The sequence below is a fragment of the Ascaphus truei genome, chromosome 3 (genome assembly GCF_040206685.1).
Source record: "Ascaphus truei isolate aAscTru1 chromosome 3, aAscTru1.hap1, whole genome shotgun sequence".
Lineage (NCBI taxonomy): Eukaryota > Metazoa > Chordata > Amphibia > Anura > Ascaphidae > Ascaphus > Ascaphus truei.
In genome coordinates, this window is record NC_134485.1 from 349,590,559 (window position 1) to 349,616,725 (window position 26,167).

At 40.8% G+C, this 26,167-nt stretch overlaps 1 protein-coding gene across 1 annotated transcript; it reads left to right on the top strand.

Moving 5' to 3' along the window:
- The first annotated feature begins 10,130 nt into the window (after positions 1–10,130).
- LOC142490071 (keratin, type II cytoskeletal cochleal-like) lies at positions 10,131–25,185 on the top strand. Its single transcript, XM_075591863.1, has 10 exons — positions 10,131–10,223; positions 18,393–18,909; positions 21,067–21,281; positions 21,849–21,909; positions 22,056–22,151; positions 22,563–22,727; positions 23,479–23,604; positions 23,971–24,191; positions 24,353–24,387; positions 24,486–25,185. Exons 1-10 carry the CDS (start codon positions 10,165–10,167, stop codon positions 24,677–24,679), a joined length of 1,689 nt encoding a protein of 562 aa, XP_075447978.1. The 5' UTR covers positions 10,131–10,164; the 3' UTR covers positions 24,680–25,185.
- Positions 25,186–26,167: the final 982 nt, after the last annotated feature.

Sequence of the window (26,167 nt, forward strand, 5' to 3'; positions counted from 1 at the left end):
TCCCATCTCCTAAAACCTCTTGCTACTACTATAATCCCTACGCTCACACACATTTTTAACTCCTCCCTCTGCTCTGGAACCTTTCCATCCTCCTTCAAACATGCAACTGTCATACCATTACTCAAAAACACCAAGCTTGACCCTACCTGTCTTTCTAACTATCGACCTGTCTCCCTCCTGCCTTTTGCCTCTAAACTCCTTGAACATCTTGTATTCTCTCGCTTGCTCCATTTTCTCAACACCTATTCTCTCCTAGACCCTCTACAATCTGGCTACCGCACTTCTCACTCTACGGAAACAGCCCTCACTAAAATAACTGACGACCTCCATGCTGCCAAAGACAGAGGTCATTACACTCTGCTCATATTACTCGACCTCTGTGCAGCATTTGACATCGTGGACCACCCTCTTCTCCTTCACATTCTCCATACTCTTGGTATTCGGAACAAAGCTCTATCCTGGATCTCATCCTACCTCTCCCATCGTACTTTCAGTGTCTCTTCTGCTAACACCTCCTCCTCCTCCTCTATTGATCTCTCTGTGGGGGTACCCCAGGGCTCTGTCCTGGGACCTCTTCTCTTTTCTCTGTACACACTCTCTCTAGGTGACCTAATAACATCTTTTGGGTTTAATTATCACCTCTATGCTGACGACACACAAATATACTTTTCAACACCCGACCTTACACCTGCTGTACAAACCAAAGTTTCTTAATGTCTCTCTGCTATATCATCTTGGATGGCCCTCCGTCGCCTTAAACTCAACATGGCTAAAACAGAGCTCCTCATACTTCCTCCCAAACCTGGCCCTACTACCTCCTTCCACATTACTGTTGGAACTACGATCATTCACCCAGTAGCCCAAGCACGCTGCCTAGGGGTCACACTCGACTCCTCTCTCACATTCGCCCCTCACATTCAAAACATTTCTAAAACCTGTCGCTTTTTCCTCCGTAAAATAACAAAGATACGCCCTTTCCTCTGTTGCTCGACTGCTAAAACTCTGACTCAGGCCCTCATTCTCTCCCGTCTTGATTACTGTAACCTCCTGCTGTCCGGACTTCCTGCCTCTCACCTGTCTCCCCTACAATCTATCCTAAATGCTGCTGCCAGAATCACTCTACTCTTTCCTAGATCTGTCTCAGCATCTCCCCTCATGAAATCCCTCTCCTTGCTTCCGATCAAATCCCGCATCTCACACTCCATTCTTCTCCTCACTTTTAAAGCTTTACACTCTTCTGCCCCTCCTTACATCTCAGCCCTAATTTCTCGTTATGCACCATCCAGACTCTGCGTTCTTCTCAAAGATATCTTCCTTCTAACCCCTTTGTATCTAAAGCCCTCTCCCGCCTTAAACCTTTTTCACTGACTGCCCCACACCTCTGGAATGCCCTTCCCCTCAGTACCCGACTTGCACCCTCTCTATCCACCTTTAAGACCCACCTTAAGACAAACTTGCTTAAAGAAGCATATGAATAGCAATGTGGATATTCTGAACACATGATACACTACCGACACACTTTATTGAAGTGTGGTCGGTACCGCAAGCCGGGAAATCTCCCGGCTTGCTAGTGGCCGCCCCTCGGCGTGCCGCGCGTCATAGACGCGCGGTCACGCGTCATCGGGAGCGTGCGCCCCCTGCACGCGTGTCCAGGGGCTCCCCGAGGGAGCCCTGGTGTCCCGCGATCGCGGGACAGCGGCAGGGGGTTCCGGGGGACCCGGCGGACCCGGCAGCGGTAGGGAGAGCGCCCCGATCGGAGGGCGCTCTTCCGCTGCTTCGGCGTGCGCCCGTCACACTCGGGCGCGCGCCAGGCTACTGCTGCGGCACAGAACGGGCAAATGCTCGAATAAACTGTGCCGCAGCAGTACATAAGCTTGGCCCCCTGCAGACGCACTTACCAGAACTCCCTCCTACTGTCTCTGTACGTTCTACCTACCTTCCAATTAGACTGTAAGCTCCTCAGGGCAGGGACTCCTCTTTTTTAATGTTACTTTTATGTCTAAAGCATTCATTCCCATGATCTGTTATTTATATTATCTGTTATTTATTTGATTATCACATGTATTACTACTGTGAAGCGCTATGTACATAAAAGACGCTATATAAATAAAGACATACAATACAATACAAGTTGAGGAGGAAGTGAAGATAAGGTACACAGTGTGATCCTCCTGTCTCCCAGTGGGCAGTGGCATTTCCCGAGTTTGATCGGACAAGTGGCCACCAGATGTCGGGTGTTACCGCAGAATAGACATAAGCCTGCGCGACGTCGGTGCTGCCTCTCCTCTGTCGAAAAGAGGGTATCTGCTAACTGCATGGATTTGTCCTGGGTATTAGGAGCAGGAGCCATGGGTCCTTGCGGATGAGACAAGAAAGAGTGTGTACCTGGTTGGTGCTTATCCCTCTCCATCCTTCTCTCCTGGAGACGTATATCCATGTGGATGCATAAGGCCACTAGATCCTCGAGACTTGTGGGGCATTCCTGGGCGGACAACTCGTCTTTAAAGACCTCCGATTATCCTTTCCAGAACACCGCTGCGAGAGCTTTGTTATTCCAGACTCTCGTTGGCTATAGTACGGAACTCGAGTGCATAACGAGCTACTGTGCCGTCCCCCTGAGAGATGTTAAGAAGGCCAGAAGCTGATGTTTCCTTGCAACCAGGAATGTCGAAGACTCTTCGGAACTCCGAAGTGAAGCAAGTAATATCGGACGGTTGGTCTGGACGTTGCTCCCAGATATGTGATGCCCATGCCAAGGCGTTGTCTGTCAACAGGGAATCGAGATATGCCACCTTGGAATGTTGAGGGGGGAAATGGGAAGGTAGTAGTAGTTCAAAGGGAATGGAACATTGGTTCAGGAACCCCCGACAACTTAGAGGTTCGCCAGCATAGCGATTAGGGGTTGGTTCAGAAGTCGGAGATACAGGTAGTGTTTTACCTGGTTCATTTGCTGATCCTTTTGTATAAGTGATCCTCCACTTGTTTGAACAGACCTTCATATTCATACAGTCATCGACCCACCCCAGCGGGGTCCATGTTTGTTTGGCTGAGCATAATGTCACGTGTGCTCACCACAAACAGGACTAGACCACGGGGCTGAGGTGGGGATGTATATAACCACCGCCCTACAACCACAGAGCTAGGTCCGGAGTGCAGAGTCAGAGTCATGTAGCCGGATCAGGGTAGGAGAGCTCGGGTAAGTCGTGGTACTTGCCGTGGTCTGGGGTTAGACAGAGAAGAGTCGTCAGTATCCGTAAGCCATGGTCAAGGAGAGGAGAGAGCGGGGGTCCAATAGCAAGCCGATGTCCAGGGATACAGAAGGGACAGGTCCAGGTACGAGCAGGGGTTACAACACAGTCAGGCAAGGCACAGAAACAGGTAAGATCCAGGAAGTAGCAAGCACGGGTAAACAAGGGTTTATGCTCAGCAATGTGCAGACATAAATAGACAGGGAAGACCAATAGGAACCAGCAGATGATGACCTCACACATAAGCCACCAGCCGATAGGATGGTGCTGGATTGGCTGCAGGTGTAACACAGCTGATGCTACCAGTCTTCGTTGCCACGCGGCGTGTGCATGCATGAGGGAGCAGCGCAGGGCGGGCGAGTTGTTATTGAGAGTAGGCGCTGTGGTGATGCGGCGGGAGCGCGCCTCCATGGATGGAGCATCGCGTTGGTGCGCACGCACAGATAGCGGTCCGCGAGCACCAGAGGTATCACTGCGTGATGCGTGCTGGGGGCGGAGCCTATCGGCGATCCTGACAGAAAGTTCAAGCCAACCGGCTCAATCCTGCCCACCACTGTTAAGTAATTTTCAAAATGGTTATCCTTCTTGTCACAGTCCAAAAAATAGTCTACACAACAACAAAAATGACCCACCGCTCAACCTAAATTCACTTATGCTTATTTATATACCGGAGGTAGGTTCACATGGGGAAGAGTCAAGAGCACAAAATGATCCAAGAAATGTGATCCAAACAGGAGCCCCTTTGGTCTTGTAAGATTTTAAAGGCTATAACGGCCAACTTGAACTGAACACGGAAGATCACTTGGTCAGTGCAGATCGCGCAGGATGGGAGTAATATGCTCAAAGTGAGAAACATGTATTTTTCTGGGAATTAACGTGGCTGTTAATAATGCATTAATGACTCTGCGTTCATATATTTATCATGTTTCTGTAATAACTATTATACAAATATAGTGGTGAGAATCAGCATACCCACAAAGATTAGCAAAACAACGGAGAGGTGCAGGGAACCCAAAGAGATCCCTCAATCCCTTGATATGCTCAAATAGATAAACAAGGAGAATGAAATCAAAAGAATATATTTACTACGGCAATACAGTGGCGGCCGCCCTGAGTCTAAAGCGGCCACCACCGCGGGTAATTTAAAACCGCGTGCAGGCGCGTTTTTTCCCCGCCGCGTGGCGCGCGTCTCTGTTGCGCGGTCACGCGTGCCAGGGTGCGTGCACGCGTGGCGCACGTGCCAGGGTTCCCCGAAGGTGGTTGAAGGGGTGGCGGGGTAAGGGGGGGATGCGTGTGTGCTACTTTATCCTATATCTATACTTACTTATTGATATAGCGGAAGGCAAACAAAAAATCCCAGTGACATATCATCCAATGATATCTCATAAGGGGAAAAATAAATTCCTTCCTGGCCCCAGTGTCATATCATCCAAAGAAATCTCATACGGGGAAAAATAAATTCCTTCCTGACTCCAAATAATGGCGATCGGATTATTCCCTGGATCACATCCTTCCCATGTGTACTTATTTTGTGTATCCCTGTATACCTTTCCTTTCTAAAAAGATGTCCAACTTTTTTTTGAACAAATCTATTATATCTGCCATCACAGTCTCCATGACTAATGAATTCCATATTTTAACTGCCCTTACTGTAAAGAACCCTTTCCTTTGTTGTTGGTGAAATCTCCATTCCTCCAACCTTAAGGGATGACCCCGAGTCCTTTGTACTGCCCGTGGGATGAATAGTTCTTTTGAAAGCTCCTTGTTTTGTTCCCGAACATATTTGTATATAGTTATCATATCCCCTCTTAGATGCCTCTTATCTAATGTAAATAAATCTAATTTAGCTAGCCTCTCCTCATACAATAGATTGTCCATCCCCTTTATTAATTTGGTGGCTCTTCTCTGCATTCTCTCTAGTTCCATAATGTCTTTTCTTAGGATTGATGACCAAAATTGTATATTCAAGGTGTGGTCTTACTAATGCTTTGTTTACTTCCCTTCCATCTTTTGCCCTTTTAATGCAAGATAAGATCTGGTTTGCCTTTGCAGCTACTGCATGACTTTGGGCGCTATTGTTAAGCCTGCTGTCTACAAGCACTCCTAAATCCTTCTCCATCAAGGATTCCCCCAAATTATCCCCATTTAATTTGTAAGTCGCCTTTTTATTCTTGCATCCCAAATGCATAACCTTACATTTATCTGTATTAAACCTCATCTGCCATTTACTTGCCCACGTTTCCAGTCTCTCCAAGTCCTTCTGAAGAGAAATTACATCCTGCTCTGATTCTACTACCTTACACAATTTAGTATCATCAGCAAAGATGGAGACGTTGCTCTCGATGCCAACCTCAAAGTCATTAATAAACAAGTTAAAAAGCAGTACCAATCCCTGAGGTACTCCACACACAACTTTAGCCCAACCTGAAAAAGTTCCATTTATGACAACCCTCTGTTGTCTGTTCTTTAACCAGTTTTCAATCCAGGCGCATATATTATTACTGAGTCTAATTTTCATTATTTTCTACACCAACCTCTTTTGTGAAACCATATCAAAAGCCTTTGCAAAATCTATGTTGACCACATCAACTGCGTTACCCTGGTCTAAATTTCTACTTACCTACTCAAATAAACAAATAAGGTTAGTTTGGCATGATCTATCCTTCACAAATCCTTGCTGACTATTACTAATCATTTTGTTTTCCATTAGGTATTCCTGAATATCATCCCATATTAAACCTTCAAGATGTTTCCCCACTATTGAAGTCAGGCTTACAGGTCTGTAATTTCCCTGTTGTGATCTAGCTCCCTTTTTAAAATAGGCACCACATCTGCTGTATGCCAAACTTGTGGTACTGTGTCTGTGGAAATGGAGTCCTTGAATATTAAATATAACGGTTTGGCTATTACTGAACTTAACGCCTTGAGAACTCTTGGATGTATGCCATCGGGGCCAGGTGCTTTATTTACTTTAATTTTTTCAAGCCACTTATGAACTTCTTCCTCAGTTAACCAATTGTTCATTAATATGGAGGTTGTGGCTTCCTCCTGTGGCACTTCTATTTAAATTGATTCTTCCCTGGTAAACACAGAGGCAAATAATTTGTTTAATACCACTGCTTTTCCCTTATCTCAATAATCTGATTACCCATCTCAGATTGAAAGGGTCCTATATTTTCTCTTCTCATTTTTTGTTATTAAGGTACTTAAAGAACATTTTAGGGTTGACCTTACTTTCTATTGCAATCCTTTTTTCATTATCCATTTTTGCTAATTTGATTGCCCTTTTGCCATTTTTGTTACATTCCTTTTAATTCTGATACAATGTATACGTCCCGTCTGACTTAAAGAATCTAAATGCCTTCCTCTTCTTGTCCATTTCCTCCCTACCTGTTTATTTAGCCACATTGGTTTTGACATTTCTACCTCCATAACCCCTTGTATCCTCCTCTATTCTATTTAGTTCATTATTTGTTTAGTTCTCCTCCCCCCTCCATCCTAGTTTAAAATCTCCTCCAACCTTTTTAACATTCTCCCCCCTAGCACAGAAGATCCCTCTTTATTAAGGTGCAATCTGTCGCTAGAATATAGATGGCACCTCTAAGAAAAGGAGTCCCAGTGCTATAAAAACCAAAAGCCCTCCTTCCTGCACCACTTTCTTAGCCATGCATTAACCTCCCTAAACTCTGACTGTCTCCCTGCTGTAGCGCATGGCACTGTTAGTATTTCAGTAATGACGCCCAGATGCCAGGAACCATGGTAAGGAGGAGGGAGGGGGCGTGTGGAGAGCAGGACAGCTGGCAGGGGAGCACAGGGGGAAAGGTTGCGCTCCCCTGCTATAGGGGTTTAATTCTAAAGGAGCAATCTGTGCAATATCCTACATGTGTTTTTCTTTTTCAAATAAATCAGTTCTGTAGAATTAGATAACACTTTCTATATTTTTTTAATTCAACTCCATGCCATTTTTACTGAGTTTTAATATACTGATCATACTTTGATTTCTATTGCATGTTTTAGCACATTTCCCCAGCAGTGCAACATATTTGCAACACTTTTCTGTTTGTGAATATTTGTTGCCAATATTTCCAGCAGTTTGAGCTGCAAACTTTAAAAATAGACAATGTTACCTTAGTAATATAAAAATACATTGTACCTGCTGAGTTACACTGTGAAGGATTGATTTAATCTTAAAGGCAGCCATTTAGTGAACCCTGGGAAGCAGGAGCTTTGCTGTTTGATCACATGAGAAGGAATCGATTGGCAGCTTAGGTAAAACGTTTTCAATAAAGGTAATCAATGGCTGAATATTGTACAGTATAAAAAAAATATAAAAGAAGATTTTTTTTTTCTAAAGTGCCCGGCAGACTGCCTCTGTGAAGAAAACAAATTGAAGCCAACATAAGCATTTTTAACATGTTGCTCTTAGAGTCAGTGGGTCAGAAGCCTCCGAGCATTCACAATCTCCAAAACACAAAGTAAGCCATACAACAACTGTTCAATATCAAACATATTTTTATTTGTAAGGCAAGTTTTCAAAATTGCCAATTTTAATAATAAATGCAATTACCCCATCACCAAAATCACCTACAGGTAATGTTACTGTACCTCCGAAATACAGTATATATGTCCTACATGCTAATGATCCAGATACATTAACAAGCAAAGAAGGGATAGTCCCAGAGATACTGTACCTCTAATAATGAGGGAGCACAAGGTATTCACAGTAAAGGATATAATAACCGATGCACTGTATATGTAAATGACATTAATTAAATCCTAATGTTTAATAAGTTATATAATAACATAAATAGACACATAACTTATCTTATGAATAAAAATAGAGGGGGGGGGGAGGAAATGCGAAGAGAGACAGAAAATAACTGAGATCTGTATAATATAACAAATAAATAGTGGCTCAGAGTTAACCTAAACTAAATACTGTAGAGAGGCTACTGTTGCCAGTTAAATAAGCATATTTTGGAATGAAGACAGCCAAAGTTGTACTAAACTTAAATGTTTTCAATGCATCTGAAGAAAAAAAAGTCACACCAAAGGGTGATATACTGTACAGGTGCAACTGCCGGTTTTGAACCTCTTGCGAATTCTGCACTTAAACCCGTCCCACGCTGCGAGTTTCCAGTGGCCAGACTTAATGGCCCATTGGATTAACACAGCGGGGGTCCTTCCATTTTAATGGGACTCACACTGTGTGAATAATACCTGGCTACACCTGTCTGTGAGAAATGTGCAGTAAGACATAGACGGAATCAGTCACTCTACCTGTGCACCTCTAATAATACAGTATTCTTTCAGGGGATCTCAGAGTTACAGGCCCCGCTATGGGGTGCCGGCTTGCTTTGGTTAAATCTCCCGATCACCCGGGCCATGACGGGGAGAATTTAAACATGGTCACTGGAATACTGGCACCCTTTCTTCCTCTCACTCCTCCTCCTACTCTCACAAACATCTTCCTCACCCTCTTTCCTCCTCTAAAACCTTTCTACTCCTCTCACCCCCTCCTCATCTTCTGACCTCACTTCCTCATTCTGTCAGCCCATCTGCTCCCACCCTTCCTCCACCTCTCACATCCTCCTCTTCCATCCCCATCTCCTCTCACCTCACCTCCTCCTCTCACCCCCTTTACTTTTCACCCTCCTACTTCCTCATCATCTTACCTCCTCTCATTCTCTCACCCCTTCTGCATCCTCTCACCTCCACTCCTCATCCTCTCACATCTTCTCACTGATCCTCCTCATCCGTCTCACCCTCTCCTCATTCTCTTTGCTCCTTCATCCTCTAGAAACCCCCTCATCCTCTCACCCCTTCATTCTTTCACACTCTGCTCATTCTCTCACATCCCGCTCAGTCTCGAGCCACGCATCATTATCTCACCACCCTTAGTCCTTTCACTCCCCTCCTCATCCTCTCAACCCAATTCCTCTTCCTCTCACCTCCCTCATCATCTAACCTAGCTAATACTTACCCCCTCTTCATACTCTCAAGTCTTCTTCCTCTAACCACACTTCATACTCACAACCCCACCTCATTCTCTCACACCCTCATTCTCTCAAACTTTTCCTCCCCATCTCCTCTTAGTCCCCTGATCTTACCCTCGCCATCCACATCTTTCTGAACATCCTCACCCTCTCACCCTCCATCCTCATCCTCAAAACATCTCATAATCTTCTCAACCCCTTCCTCATCCTCTCATCACATCCTCCTCCCCTGCCTCTCCTGCTCAGAACACACATCATCATCCCCTCACCCCCTCCTCCTCTAACCTCTACCATCGCCCCTTTCTCATCTCACCCTTCCTAATGCCTCTTTTCACACCCTCCTCCTCTAACCTCCCCTTCCTCTCCCCACCTCCCTCATCTTCACCCCTTTTTCACCTTCCCACCCACTCTCATCCTCTCATCCCCTTCTTTCTTTTTTTGTTTCAAAGTTTTTTATTAGGCGTTAGTACATTTCACATAATTACAGATACAGCAAATATTTTGGCCTAATACAGAATTTTTCATTTTGTTGGCGTTTGTCGGGGAAAAGCCTCAACGCTCCCCAGACCCTCTTTGGTCCACAGGGGCAGCGTGAGTGTAGAAACAGAAAAAGGAAAAGAGGGGATGGGGATGGGGGTGGGGTGGGGGGGCCGTGGCTTCCCTCCTTCTCAGTTTCCATTTCTGGGGTCCCTGTTCTATCCCTTCTCCACTCTTATTCCTTTGAGGTGTTTTAGTGTTGGAGTGTCGTTTGGGTTAACCATGAGTCCCATGTTCTGTAGAAAGAGGCAGTGGACCTTTTCAAAAAGGCTGACAATTTCTCCATTTCCATCACCTCTTGTATCCTTTTTTTTACTGTTTGTTTAGATGCGGGAGACACTTTCTTCCAGGAGGCAGCCACCGCACACCTAGCCGCTGTGAGGATGAAGGAGACTAATTTTCCTGTTGGTCGGTCCAATGTCTCTAAGGGCTTGGCCAACAGGTAGGTCAGAGGGTCAATGGGTATTATGAGGTCTGTGACCTCTTTTATTAAGTTTTGTATGGTTTCCCAGTATTTCTGAATTTCCGGACATGTCCACCAGATATGGGCCATGTCCCCCTTTTGACCGCAGCCTCTCCAACATAGATCGGAAGCCAGGGGGTAGATTTGATTTATTCTAACTGGGGTAAGATACCAGCGAAACAGTATTTTATATATGTTTTCTTTGATTGTGGTACATATGGAAGTTCCTGAGGCTGTTTCCCAAATACTTTCCCAATCCTCCCGGTCTATAACTATATTCAATTCTGCTGCCCAATGTAGCATGTAGTCGTGGGTGGGTGCTTCCATTGCCCTCTCCAGTTCTGCATAAATTTGTGTTATAAGACCTTTCTGGTGGGCTGTTTCTCTACAGAGCCGCTCGAAACCAGTGAGAGGGGGAAATTCCAACGTTGGGGATAATGTTTGAATAAAATGTCGAATTTGTAGGTACTTGAAGACGTTCAACCCTACTATTTCATATTTGGTTTGTATGCTTTGGAAACTCAGGAACTGCCCAAAACTCAGGTGGTCGGCAACCACTCTAATGTTTTTTGTTTTGAATTGATCGAATTGTCTGGGCTCACAACCAGGTGGGAATTTTGGATTTTTTTGAATTGGTGTAAGTTGAGAATGAGGTACTGTGAGCTTGAATTTGAATTTGCATTTCGTCCAGGTCTCCCATGTGTGTCTCATCGGACCTAGTTTGAATTTACTATTCTGCATGTCTTCCCTGCTCAGGGACCAAAGGCACGCTGGCAGTGAAGGCGTCCCGGCATAATGCGTTTCTATATCTAGCCAGCAGTATTGGTTTGGGTTAACGTTCCAAAATGCGCCCAATCAGGCAAACGCGCCGATTTTTGACAGTACTTGGGATTCACTAAGTAGCGCTAAGTGAATCGTGCTTTAAAAACGCTCTGGAAAAAAGCACCAGCTAAAGGCAGGCGCAAAAGAAGCTGGACTTAGAAATATTTTCTTTGTTTACCTTTTTCAGGCAGACCATCCATACAACAGGCTGGCGGGTGTCCCCGGCTGACCAGGCGGGGGTCCCCGGGTGATCCGCGCATAAGTTCAGGGGTCCCCACGGATGTCCGGGGGTCCCATCGGGCCAGCGGTACCAATGGTGTGCCCCCCCAAAAAACAAACAAAGTCTCCGGAGCTGTACCGCATTGGTTTCAGCCTCAGGAACCCCCTAATTCATGAGATACAGGCCCCATTAGGGGGTGCCGGTATCCCCCTGCAGGATTTAAATCCCTCAGTCACATGACGTGGGAGCTTTAAAAGCACAGGGGATACCGGCACACCATACCGGGGCCTGAATCTCATGAAGTAGGGGGTCCCCGAGGATGAAACCAATGCGGTTCAGCTCAGGAGACCCCCTGCTCATCTACACTATTATTAAAATTAATATTTGTACAGTACGATCGCCTGTAAGAGCCGTGCATTGAGACACAGCGTCTCCATGCAGTTCTTACAGGCGGCTTTTTTTCTATCAGCTATCGCGCTATAGACATTTAAGCGCGATAACAGGGAGAAAAAAGCAGCTTGCGCATTATGGCATATTTTTGGCCGGGCCAAAACGCGCTGAGCTGCCTTAGTGAATCGCGTCTTTGGCTTCACCTTTTTGCGGCCGACCAAAATTTTTACAAATCAGCGCAAAAAATCAGAGCTTAGTGAATCACCCCCTAAGTATCAAAGTCTGTAATAAAATCATACATTGTGATGTAGTGAGGTAGTGATTCCACTTTATATATATTTTTGGTAAAAGCTCACCTAGGGGCTGATTCCCCAATCAGTGATAAAATCAGTGCTTTTGCATACGACAATGCATTTTTTTTATCAGGCTTTAAAACATGAAGCCAAAAGTGGGATTCACTAAGAAATGAAGGGCATTTCTTAATGCCGAAAAAAAAATGCACTATCGTGCGACCTGTTTTTGTATCAGTGCTGTCGTGCTATAAATTCTATAGCGCGATAGCTGGTAGAAAAAAATGCAGCCTGTAAGAGCTGCATGGAGACGCAGCGTCTCCAAGCACGGCTCTTACAGGCGATCGTGCAATAAAAAATTGATTTTAATAATAGTGTACATGAGCAGGGGGTCTCCTGACCTGAACCGAATTGGTTTCAGCCTCGGGGACCCCCTACTTCCCGAGACACAGGCCCCGGTATGGGGTGCGGGTATCCCCTGTGATTTTAAATCTCCCGCGTCACGTGACCGGGGGATTTAAATCCTGCACTGGGATACCGGCACCCCATAACGGGTCCTGTATCTCATGAAGTAGGGGATCCCCGAGGCTGAAACCAATGTGGCTCAGCCCAGGATACCCCTTGCTCATGTACACTTGTATAAAAACCCCAATAACAATAAAAAATAATGAATTCCCGTAGTGGCTAGCAGCTATGGTAATTAAGCTACTTTAATGTAATTTTTATTAATAGATGAACAGCATTGATATCAGTCTCGGGGACTCCCATTTCTCCTTCATTTTAAAATAAAATGAATATAATATATTTCATTTTAAATAAAGCCCAACAATTAAAAAAGAAATTTGCTGAGGTATTTGAAAAAACACTCAATTGTAGAAAAACAATCAAATGTATTATACACTGTACCAATCAACAGAATTAATCCAATAAATGTGTACTTTACTAATTACCTAAATATATGGGGTTGGGAATCAGACACAATTAGCTCCACACCTATACATACATCATCCCCACAAATACAAATGTCCAGTATTAAATAACAACAACAATACAATGCATAGCTGATAAAAACAGTGTAATATAACCCGGCCAGCACAATAGTCCTCCAGAGTAAATCAATAATGGACTCCAGACACTGATACTGACTTGCATCACACGTCTGGGTTCCATTATTGATTTATTCTGGAAGTCTTTTCTGCAGACTGTGTTATATTACAGTGTTTTATATCAGTTATAAATTCTATTGTTGGATGCTATTTGTTTGCGTGTACTTTATGTATTTTATGTCTAGGTGTGGAGCTAATTGTATCTGAGTCACAACCCCATATATTTAGGTACTTAGTAAAGTATATATTTACAGTATTTAATTGCTCATTTTTAGTGTTTTTTTTTCAAATACTGTACCTCAGCGTTTTTTTTTTAATGTGTGTTAGTCATTTGTAACAACCTTTCACTACACTGCAACTGTCACTTTGTAAATGACCCCTTCAAAATCAGCAGCGATACACACAGCACTTATCAAAGTAACTGTTCTTTGTGTGGACAACAGCAGAACATTGAAAAAATTGTATTTATAGTAGTAAATATATTTTAACACAATAGGTTGTTATTCTTATACAGCACCATATGCCATATGCCAGAAATGCAAGGCCAATATCTTCTACATCCTTGCAAATCTATTTCCAATGACACAGGATGCTCGTACAAATAAAGGGGCAAAAGAAAGTGAGACCAATCACAAGTTCTATATATATCCCTCAAATGTCCCTTCAAATAAATTAGGGAGACATGTCTGTGCTGAAAAAGGAGCATGCCTGAGCAATATACTAATGGCTATGCAAAGTATATTTTAATCTCCTCCCGGCATCTCCCCCTGGAAGTTGCTGTCATTATGGCTCAGCGACATCAAATTGTGTCATGATGCCATGACAACGGGATACCACGTGATGTCATGGTGCCATGTGATGTCTTGTTGTCATGGTAATGCTACGCCATTTGACGTCACAGAGCCATAATGATGGAGGGAGGTGCCGGGAGGAGACAAGATGCCACGAACAGAAGGTATGAGTTATGGAGGCCCCCACAGTCTCCCCAGGCAATAAGTTTAATTGTTGTGGTAGAGAACTCGGGTCCACTTAAACCGTGGGGCTCGGTGGACTGCACTAGTTCTCTCAGAATTATAATTCACAGGTGCTCAGGTCCAGTACCTCCATCGTGCTTATACAATAAACAAAAATGGACTGGTACTTTTTTTACCCACAATATCTTAACTAAGTGTGGTGAAACCTATCCTAAGCTTCATTTTGCAAAGCCAGTATAACCAACCCCACACTGATGAGGCCCATTAAGGTTGAAAGGGCTGTCTGTGGCTGGGTTTACTGGCTATGCATCTTAACCCAGGCTGTGCTCAAAGCTGTGAAATGCAGCAAGCAAAAGCTTACAGGGGACCATGTTATATGGTTTTGAAGCAAAAGGTGGCACTGTGTGCTCATTTGCATGTCATTTCCCAGAATCCCTTGCTGCAGTGGAAGCATTGTGTGCTGGTTGATAACAGTGAAAGGCAGGGTTCCAGACCTGTCTAAGACTGTAAATGAGCATACAGTAATATTTCCATTTGATATATATATAATGCGACCCGGAGGAAGGTCCCGTTACGGTGACAGAAACGTTGGTTGTAATACCTCTCTTGTCTACAATACAGACTTCGTTTTGATTTAACCCTCAGTGTGCTGTCTCTTATTATCGGATACCACTCTGGTAATTATTATCTCTACATTATTTTTATGGGATAAGCATCTGTGTTTTGCTTGAGTTTTGTGTACCTACTGCTTTATATATAACAAAGACAACACAAAAATTAAGTAGCGCTAAAGAGGATGTGAAATAACCCTAATAAATCATAAATTCTAATAACATATTTAAAATATTAAAATAAATTAAAATTACCACAATTTAACCTAATAATATCTACAAACCATAACGTGATAGTGAAAAAAAAAAAGGAAAAATCCAAAATGAATGTTCCACTCAACCAAAAAATCCAGAGAGAAATATAGTCCCAATAGAAAATCCAGGGAGCATCTTTGCAGCTTTAAGGGGAGTGGTATAGCCAACCACTTTTGGAATCTATGGAAAAAAAACAAACAAAAGCGCAAGCTCCATAGCACGTAAATGAGTAAAAAATAAGGTACATTTATTTAAAAGATCAGCAACCCATAAGAATGTGCACTTACAGGATTTTAAACAGAACCATTCGTGGGAGAGAAATCTCTATTGTGGATATCTGCGGTGGTAGGGTGAGTCCCAGGTTTGCAGAGTGGATGTAAACAGCCCAGGTTCACCATGAACTCCTATCCCGAATTGGCAGCAAGATAAAAAGGCATCCAATGCCTGCACGTCCTTTGCTCCCTCATACATTGGTTGCTAGCACTTGAAATTACCGCAAGCCGGAGTGCAGGGAAGCCAGGGACTCCAAATACACCAACACGAACGCGATGACGTCACAGCTCTACGCGTTTCATCACACTGCGGCGACTTCGTCAGGATTATGTAACATATTCAGGGGAAAAAACAACACACACGGTAGAAACAGGGAGAAAAGGACAAGTGAACATGGGAAAGTGCATATGGATGTGAGAAAGTGAGCCATGCAGGAAGAGAATACAGATAAATTTGTTTCTTCCCTTGAAGATCTTGCTGCTATGTTTCTGATTCTACTACCTTACAAGATCATATCCTTGAAATCTTAAAGCGCTGCTGTTACTTTATTTTTTATATATATATATATATATATATATATAAATATATATATATATATATATATATATATATATATATATATATATATATAGCAAATGGAAATATATATATATATATATATATATATATAGCAGTTATTGTCAAATCGAATGCATTAACACATAAAAGAGATTAGTGAATCATCCTATAGTCGGCATTGATTTCTGAAAGATAGATCATGCCAAATTAGCCTTATTTGTTTCTTTGAAGAGGTAGGTAGGAATCTAGAACAGGGTAATGCAGTTGATGTGGTCTACTTCCATTTTGCAAAAGCTTTTGATACGTTTCCACACAAGAGGTTGGTGTACAAAATAAAGTAAATTGGACTCATTAATAATGTATGCACCTGTATTGAAAACTGGTTGAAGGATAGACAACAGAGGGTTGTCATAAATTGAACTTTTCCATGTGGGGCTAAAGTCGTGAGTGGAGTAGCTCAAGGATCGGGACTGCGACCCCTGCTATTTAACTTGTTTATTAATGACCTTGAGGTTGGAATCGAGAGCAAAGTCTCCATCTTTGCTGAAGATACTAAATTGTGTAACGTAGAATCAGAGCAGGATGTAATTTCTCTTCAGAAGGACTTGGAGAGACTGGAAACGTGGGCAGGTAAATGGCAGATGAGGTTTATTACAGATAAATGTAACGTTTTGCATTTGGGATGCAAGAATAAACTGGCGACTTACACATTAAATGGGGATACATTTGGGGAATCCTTGATGAGGAGGATTTAGGAGTGCTTGTAGACAGCAGGCTTAGCAATAGTGTACAAAGTCATGCAGTGGCTGCAAAGGCAAACACGATCTTATCTTGCATTAAACGGGTAATGGATGGAAGGGAAGTAAACATAATTATGCCACTTTACAAAGTATTAGTAAGACCACACCTTGAATATGGAGTACAATTTTGGGCACCACTCCTAAGACATTCTGGAACAAGAGAGAATGCAGAGAAGAGCCACCAAATTAATAAAGGGGATGGACAATCTATCGTATGAGGAGAGGCTAGCTAAATTAGATTTATTTAAATTAGAAAAGCGGCGTCTAAGAGGGGATATGATAACTATATACAAATATATTTGGGGACAGTACAAGGATCTTTCAAATGAACTATTCATCTCAAGGGCAGTACAAAGGACTCGGGGCATCCCTTTAGGTTGGAGGAAAGGAGAATTCACCAGCAACAAAGGAAAGGGTTCTTTACAGTAAGGGCAGTTAAAATAAGGAATTCATTACCCAGGGAGACTGTGATGGCAGATACAATAGATTTGTTCAAAAAAGGTTGGACATCTTTTTAGAAATGAAAAGTATACAGGGATATACCAAATAAGTAAACATTGGAAGGATGTTGATCCAGGGAATAATCCGATCGCCATTATTTGGAGTCAAGAAGGAATTTATTTTTCCCCTTATGAGATTTCTTTGGATGATATGACACTGAGGTTTCTTTGTTTGCCTTTCTCTGGATCAATAAGTAAGAATAGATATAGGATAAAGTATCTGTTGTCTTAAATTTTGCATAGGTTGGACTTGATGGACATATGTCTTTTTTCAACCTTATCTACTATGAAACTATGAAACTATGAAACTATACAGTACTCTCAGTGCCAGGTTACTGCCTCCCAAGTTGTACAATGGCAAATAAGGAATACAAGGAATTTAAGAATTTAGAACGCCTATATGACTGCTTTGATTACTTAAAATGTTATAACAATTGTATGAACAAGCAGTATCAAACAGGCCTTAAACAATTAGCTTTATTTCCCTCAGTTCAGTAAATAAATTGGTATATAAGGTATATACAATTATGTCTATCTATCTATCTATCTATCTATCTATCTATCTATCTGTCTGTCTGTCTGTCTGTCTGTCTGTCTGTCTGTCTGTCTGTCTGTCTGTCTGTCTGTCTGTCTGTCTGTCTGTCTGTCTGTCTGTCTGTCTATCATCTATCTATCTATCTATCTATCTATCTATCTATCTATCTATCTATCTATCTATACACATATACATATATTTGTGTTATTTCTAATGTCTTACAATTCCTTACTTTATGTGAAACTATTCTCTGTTATATAACACAGAAAATTAGCATCTTTAAAAGTAAATTTTATGTGTTCTCTCTTTCTCTCAAGTACTATATATATATATATATATATATATATATATATATATATATATATATATATATATATATATATATATACAGTATAATGTATATAACACATCAGATTTTTTGCTGTGAATGCATTTCTATTGATGTTGACTAAGCCTCTCTTAATTATAATACGCCAACAAATTGTATCACTTTAACAAAATTAAAACTGACAAACTTAAAAACAGAAATGAGCTGTCAGCTTTACACCGAGGCTAGAAAGGGCCAGATATTTCTGCTACAATGCCTGAAATTGTCTTTTTTTGTACCTCAGACATTTAGAGGTGTGTTTAATCAGATGAGTTCAATGTTAAGATTGCTGGAAGGCATGCCAAGCCCATTGTTGAGGTAAAATTATGCATACACTTCCCTGCGACCAAACCCACATACAGAGACAGATAAAAGGGGGAATTCCATCTCTGAGAGATTCAGTCTGCCTTTATTCTGTGCTCAGCATCAGCATCACATTTTTTGCAGCTCCAGAAGGACCATGTCTATTTCTCGCCAATCAACATACTCCGTTGGAGGAAGCAAGAAAGGCTTCAGTGCTGCTTCTGCTGTCACACAAGGAGCAAACCGATGCAGCTTCAGCTCGTCCTCTGTAACTCGCTCTGGCAGCAGCGATGGCCGTGTTAGTCAAGCTGGCTTTGGAAGCAGAAGTCTCCACAATTTAGGAGGAAATAAAAGAATTTCCATCGGTAGAGGTTCCCAGTCCCGTTATGGATCTAGTGCTGGGTATGGTATTGGTGGAGGAGCTAGTTGTGAGTCAGGCTTTGGTGGAGGAGTAAGTTATGGATTTGGTGATAATAACGGTTATACTGGTGGTGCCGTGTTTCCAGTGTGTCCACCTGGTGGCATTCAAGCGGTTACTATTAATCAGAGCCTTTTAGCTCCTCTCAACCTGGAATTTGATCCATCAATTCAGAAAGTACGTAAAGAAGAAAAAGAACAAATTAAGACCCTCAACAACAAATTTGCCTCCTTCATTGACAAGGTAAGTAAATTAATTTGTTTAGCTCACTGCATTCAAATATATATATGGACACGCACACACGTGTGTATATATATATATATATATATATATATATATATATATATATACTACTAGTCTAGTCTCAAACCTGCTTTGCCATTAATACCAACCACACACTGATGATACCCATCAAGGTTGAAACATGTCTGTGAGTGGGTTTAATGGCTTTGCATCTCATCCCAGCCTCTGTCTAAAAGCTGTGTTTAAAACAGCATGCATTGGCTTGAGGATTGGCTTGTGTAATACGAGCTTGAGACAAAAGGTTGCACTGAGTGCTCATTTGCATGTCATTTCCCAGAATCCCTTGCTGCAGTGGAAGCGCTGTATGCTGGGTGACAATGGGGAAAGACAGGGTTGCAGACCTGTCTAAGACATGCAAATGAACATACAGTAATATTGACAGTTGCTACATATATATATATATATATATATATATATATATATATATATATATATATATATATATATATATATACAGTATATATATATATATATATATATATATATATATATATATATATATATATATATATATATATATATATATATATATATATATATATGACAAACACACAAAAAGGATGTTGCTCACACTATATATAAATTGGTAAGGGGTTTTTGTGTCCCATTTAGCTTTTTTGTGTCATTTTGTGTAATTATTAGACTTGTTATTTAGACACATTTTAGTTCTTGGTTAATTCTTCAGCATTATTGATTATCTGTATTGTCTTAGAGAGTCACAGCCTGCTTATTTTTGTGCTGCCTTTAGTGTGCCAATGTTTTTAAGTTAGTGTATCTTGCTGCTCTTTAATAAAATCTTGTTCATTTTCTACCTTGGCAGGGTATCCGGGTCTCATTGTTATACACTTTGTCATTATTTATGTGGTATATTTTAGAGTGCTATTTTTGGGGATTGTCTTAGTCTTTCTTGTGTGGTTTATATATATATATATATATATATATATATATATATATATATATATATATATATATATAAATATTTCCATTTGCTATATGTATTACTGTGGAGGGTTTTTGTCACTTTTTTTACCCACCATAACTTTACTATGTGGTGAAACCTATCCCAGCTTCATTTTGCAAACCCATTATAACCACCCCCACACTGAGGAGACCCATTAAATTCGAAACAGTCTGTCTGTGGGTTTTAAAAAAGGTATCACTTAATACTGAAGAACTCATTTATTCTGCACTGGACTAACACGGCTATTTTCTGCTTTATATTATATATATATTTATATATTTACATATATATATATATATATATATATATATATATATATATATATATATATAAAGCAAGCAGTCAGCACTCTAATGCAAGGCAAAAGGCAGTTGCTAGTCCCATAGGAATCCACATAACATACGAACCAGCCCAAAGACCAGTAAAGAGACAGCAACCAACGAGGGATAATCCAAAATAATCTGTATTGAGATAAACAGATACACAAAAGCCAACGTTTCGGTCTCACAGAGAGACCTTCTTCAGGGCCCGCACGGCCCTGAGGAAGGTCTCCCTTTGAGACCGAAACGTTGGCTTTCGTGTATCTGTTTATCTCAATACAGATTATTTTGGATTATCCCTCGTTGGTTGCTGTCTCTTTACTGGTCTTTGGGCTGGTTCATATGATATATATATATATATAAAGATGAACAGCCGTCACTCCAATATAGCTCATTTATGTAGGTACATGTCCCATAATAAGTAGATAAACATACGATACCGTTCGCACGGGAATCAGCAGACAGCACTCAGGTTTGTGAAAAATAAACATATATTGTAGAAATAATGGCACAATTCACCAACGTTTTGGACCCACAAACGGGCCCTTCCTCAGGGTGTGGGTCCGAAACGTTGGTGATTTGTGTCATTTTTTCTACAATATATGTTTATTTTTCACAAACCTGAGTGCTGTCTGCTGATTACCGTGCGAACGGTATCATATGTTTATATATATATATATATATATATATATATATATATATATATACCTTTGCTGTAGGACACCTCATTTCACTCTGCCTCATTGGTCCTCTTAACAGCATTAACTTTGTTGACATTATGAATATTTTCATAGTTTAATGTCTGTTGCCTTACAGGTACGATTCCTAGAGCAACAGAACAAAGTGCTGGAGACTAAATGGAGCCTCTTGCAAGAGCAGGGGTTAAAAACTGTTAAAAATAACATTGAACCCCTCTTTGAAGCCTACATTAATTCACTGCGCAGACAGCTAGACTGCCTAGGAAGTGATAAGTCTCGTTTGGATTCAGAACTAAGACAAATGCAGGATGCTGTAGAAGATTTCAAGCACAAGTAAGTGAGAAAAGTTTATTTTACACTTATCATGTACACAACTTAAAAAATTGTTTAGACAGTATATTTAACTCCCCATCAAAGACTGCACCGAAGGATAAGCAATGTGACATACTTGCACTTTATATTTTTTTAGCAAACAGTGCTAAGAAAATGTTCATTCAAATAATCTTGCTCAAAATTCAACATTCTTGCTCCACAGTCACTCTTTCCATACTGTATGTTACTTGGTTTTAGCGTTAGTTGATGAAACAGGTTCCCAGTGGACTTTAATGACTTTCATATAAATAACTTTTAATATTCTTGGTAATTAAATAAGCAGCTCTTTTGTAGCGGTACACGAAATTATGTTTTTTTTAATTGTATTGCAATGGTTTTTATTGTTCATATAAAACCTTTAGACTCACCCCCAACATGTTTTTCATATTCTTATGAGGTCAATTAAAATCTAGAGTGAAAATATTAGTTACCTATTTTATATGGGTACTGCCTACATCTCTGCAAGGTAGACTTTTGACTTGCTGCTGATTACAAAGAACTACTTGTATTTATAATTTTTCCCAACAGGTATGAAGATGAAATTAGCAAGCGTACAGCTGCAGAGAATGAATTTGTGGTGCTCAAAAAGGTGCGTAACAATCATATAAGTAAGACACATATCATATCAGTCTTTTCTGTTTTAACATCTTCCCAATGTTGTGATGTTTCTAAAATGTGCTGTTGTACTTCTAATGTTGTATATATGTATATATGTATCATGCTATTTTACTTTAGGATGTGGATGCTACATACATGAACAAGGTGGAACTGGAGGCCAAGGTGGATTCTCTGACAGATGAGATTAACTTCCTAAGAGCTCTCTATGAAGCGGTAATTATACTGATATATGCAATCCATGCTTCTAAGTAAAGTTGGAAATAAAATAATATATAATATACTAAAACAAGCATAGTTCAATGTTTTAAGCAAGAGCGAGAGGGGTAGTTGCATCAGTTATTTTTGTTACGTATATTACCACTTGTGCACACACTTCTTCTGTACAAGGTAGAACAATACAAGCTCAGTGATAACCATCTTAGAAATATTTTAAAGACTAATTTTGATTATAAAGCCAGAGGCTAGTCTGACTGCTTGCTATGAGCAAAAGGATTGCATTTCGATTCCATAGTCCTGGTTGAGGCTTGACTATTAAGTCACCATCTTAGTCAAGGAATTAAAAGGAGATATAGAAAGAGGACCTCTGATGTATTTGGGATGACTGAGAGTTTTTATATTTTTTAGGAACTGGCCCAGTTGCAGGCACAGATCTCAGACACTTCAGTCGTACTATCCATGGACAACAACAGAGATTTGGACTTGGATGGAATCATCGCTGCTGTGAAGACTCAGTATGAGGATATCGCCAACAAAAGCCGGGCAGAAGCTGAGTCCTGGTATCAATCTAAAGTGAGTATTCAGTTAATACAATGCATGTACAGTAGTAAGGAGGACAATAATTTAGAGACTCGAGATGGATTAAGTTATATATTTTCCTTCTTTAAAATTAGTGGGATTCATTAATTCATTACTTAATGCTTAATGTTAAGGAAACTGGACAACTGTCTCTTTTGTCAGCATTTTCTGATAACCAATATGAGTGAACTTTGCCTTCATCCTGGCAGGAACCCTATAAATAACTCCATGGTTTATTTATAAAACACACTGTCCACACATTGCCAATAATATTTTGAATTTACCATTCAACTATCAATTTTTAGGGACTTTCAGCTAGTCAATACTATTGCAGTCTACTAAGACAATAAAGAATGGGTATGAATTAACTCAGTCTCTTTTTGTATGTTCAGCATTTTCTACTGTCATGGACAGGGGTGCGCAAACTTACAGAGGCCCAGCACTCTTCCTCAAGGCATCTAAATTAAATCCAGGAGGACTGTGTAAGGCCTCTGTAAGTTCTCTTAACTTGTCTCCGACATGGCGTGAAATTATGCTGCAGGGTCACGTGATGTAAAGAAATGTGACGTTACATGACTACGCTGCGTCATTTGATGTCTGAGACAAGGTAAGAGGGGGGCGGGGGAAAACGAGCATGGGGATAGATCAGGCAGGGTGGCCCAGGGGAAAACGTTTGAGAATGTTCAATCTTTAGTCTTTTCGAATATAATGAAGTGTAAAAACTCTTTGTTGTGTTTCTCTGCAGTATGAAGAGCTGGAGAGTTGTGTTGGGAGACACGGGGATGATCTTAGGAATACAAAGACCGAGATCTCTGAGCTTAATCGTATGATTAACAGACTGCGCTCTGAAATCGACAATGTGAAAAAACAAGTAGGTTTATAAGTGTGGCTTTAAGGATTTAAAAAAAAAAAAAAAAGTAACAGACATATATATTCTTGCCTGAAGCTAAGAGCTTAGTACACTGTCACATGGTCTGAGAACCATTTCATACTGTAAAGACAAACTTCCAGGAAACAAACATTAAGCAAATTGCTTGTAAAGTAGTATTGACACGTTATGTTGCAAAAAACATATATTTAAAACAAAATTTGAAGGATTGAGGCATCTTTTTGTGTTGCTTCTTTATATTAAGTCTATTACAATTATGTGTATAATATGTTAGTTGAGGTACAGTACTATAAAAAAACAAAGCCCCAACACATTTACAAAGTCTAACCCCTTCTTTCTTACATGCAGATTGCCAAACTGCAGGCTGCTATCGCTGAGGCTGAGGAACGTGGAGAGCTGGCACTAAAGGATGCCAAGCAAAAGTTGACTGAGCTGGAGGATGCTCTTCACAAGGCCAAGCAGGACATGGCTCGCCAGCTCCGTGAATACCAGGAGCTCATGAATGTGAAGCTGGCTCTGGATATTGAGATTGCCACATACAGGAAATTGCTGGAGGGAGAGGAGAGCAGGTGGGCTACCTCCTATCTAAACCATATAAAAAAACAAGAAAAATATGTGTGTCAATGTAACCTAAGATATGCCATTAACCTTTAAATGTTCTAAAGATTGACTTTATGACTTTATTAAAAGAAGGATTTGCCACAGTCAACAATTTTTTTCTTTGCTGCAGGTTGGCAGGCGATGGTGTGGGAGCTGTAAACATTTGTAAGTATGATTTTGTTAGCTGTCACCTGTGTGTTTTCTGAATATAGTACTGTATGTTAACTTTCAATTGAATCTAATCATTTGATGTTTTTTAACAGCTGTTGTGAGCTCCACCTATGGGGGCAGCACTGGCTCTGGATATGGATGTGGTTCTGTGTATGGTGCTGGACAAGCTATTGGCGGAGGATACAGTATGGGAGGAGGAAATTCCAGCACCGAAAGTGCCAGCAGCTCAAGTGTAAACATTGTATCAAAAACCTCACAAAGCTTACAAAGCACCAGGAGATTTTAAATTCCCCATACATGACAGCAGCATCAAACCCCATGACAACCATTTGGATTTATCCCTTTGGTCCAAATAATAAAACATATATGCTCTGTTATTAGCAGTTAAAATGTTGGGCTAACAAGCAGGCTTCTTATCTTTGTATTTTACTGCAATATTTCTGGATTTCTTTTGCTTGGCTACACCATGGCAGATAACACTTTTAGATGTACAAATTCATAACTGTCACCAATACAAACAATTCCATCCATCTAGAAATAGGCTAAAGAAATCTAGATATTGTTCAACTAAAGAGCACATTTCTGCATAACTCGTTTGAATATACAACCTTATATAATGTATACACGAAAATATATTCATTTCTTATGTGTTCGTCAAGTTGGCTGAACTGTTCACTGCTTCTATAAAGCAGATCATGCTATTTAGATGTCGCTTAACTTTGTTTGTTTTTTCGATCTAAAAATATATGGACTTTCTTATAATTCTTCAATAAACTGCAATGATTCTCAAAACAGTATTTGTTGTCTTCTTGTACGGCCTATTCCACACGTTTAACATGTTCACAAGTTAAATAGTTTTACAACATTAGTAACTATAGTGTTTCCATTCTACTGTGAAACTGCTGATCACATCTGTAGAAAAGTATTGTATGACTTTATTTATATGGTGCCAAAAGTGTACTCAGCACTTCACAAAGAATACAGTACGGGGAGTTATAATAATATAATAAGTGCAGCAAAATCAGACAATAAGAAAAGGAAACCCCTGCCCCGAAAAGCTTACAATCTAAGTGGTATGATGGGAGACCTACAGAGACAGTAAAACTACAGTGAAACTGCTGATCACATCTGTAGAAAAGTTCTTTATACAAATTTTCACATGAAAATGTAAGATAAATGATTTCAAGAAAGACACATTTCCCCGCCTGGAGAAGCTGATCGGGCCGCACGAGAACAGTACTCTAAAAAGAGGAGCCTGCAGATCCTGCGGGCCTCTAAGATTCTTATTCCCTTTTCGGATTGGTTGGACTGGTTTTGTGGGAATGAGATGTTAATAGATGACAAATGTATAGAAGATGATGTGTGTAGTGTCAACAGTGGGTTCAGTCATTATGCAATGTCTGTTGTTTATGATGTTTCAGGGATTTCAAGCACCACATCAAACACTGGGTCTGCAGTAGTAATGCTAGCCGGTTCTTACCGTTGTGGCATCCTAGATTCAGGGAGTACGTGCCCTTTATGGACCGCACGAGGTTCTTGTTAGAGACAGCAACCATTGTAGATGATTGGTGGGCTGAAGGAGTGTTTAGCCCCGAGGAGGCTGCTAAGACCATGAGGAAGAGAGAAGCGGAGATTAGATCGGGTGTTATACAGCCTACGGGTATGACCCTAGATAATTATGTACCTCCGGTTCAAGAACCATTGTGACAAACAATAATAAACTAATGCACAAATAATTAGCGCTGTGACCTAACTAAACAAACTACCTCACTGT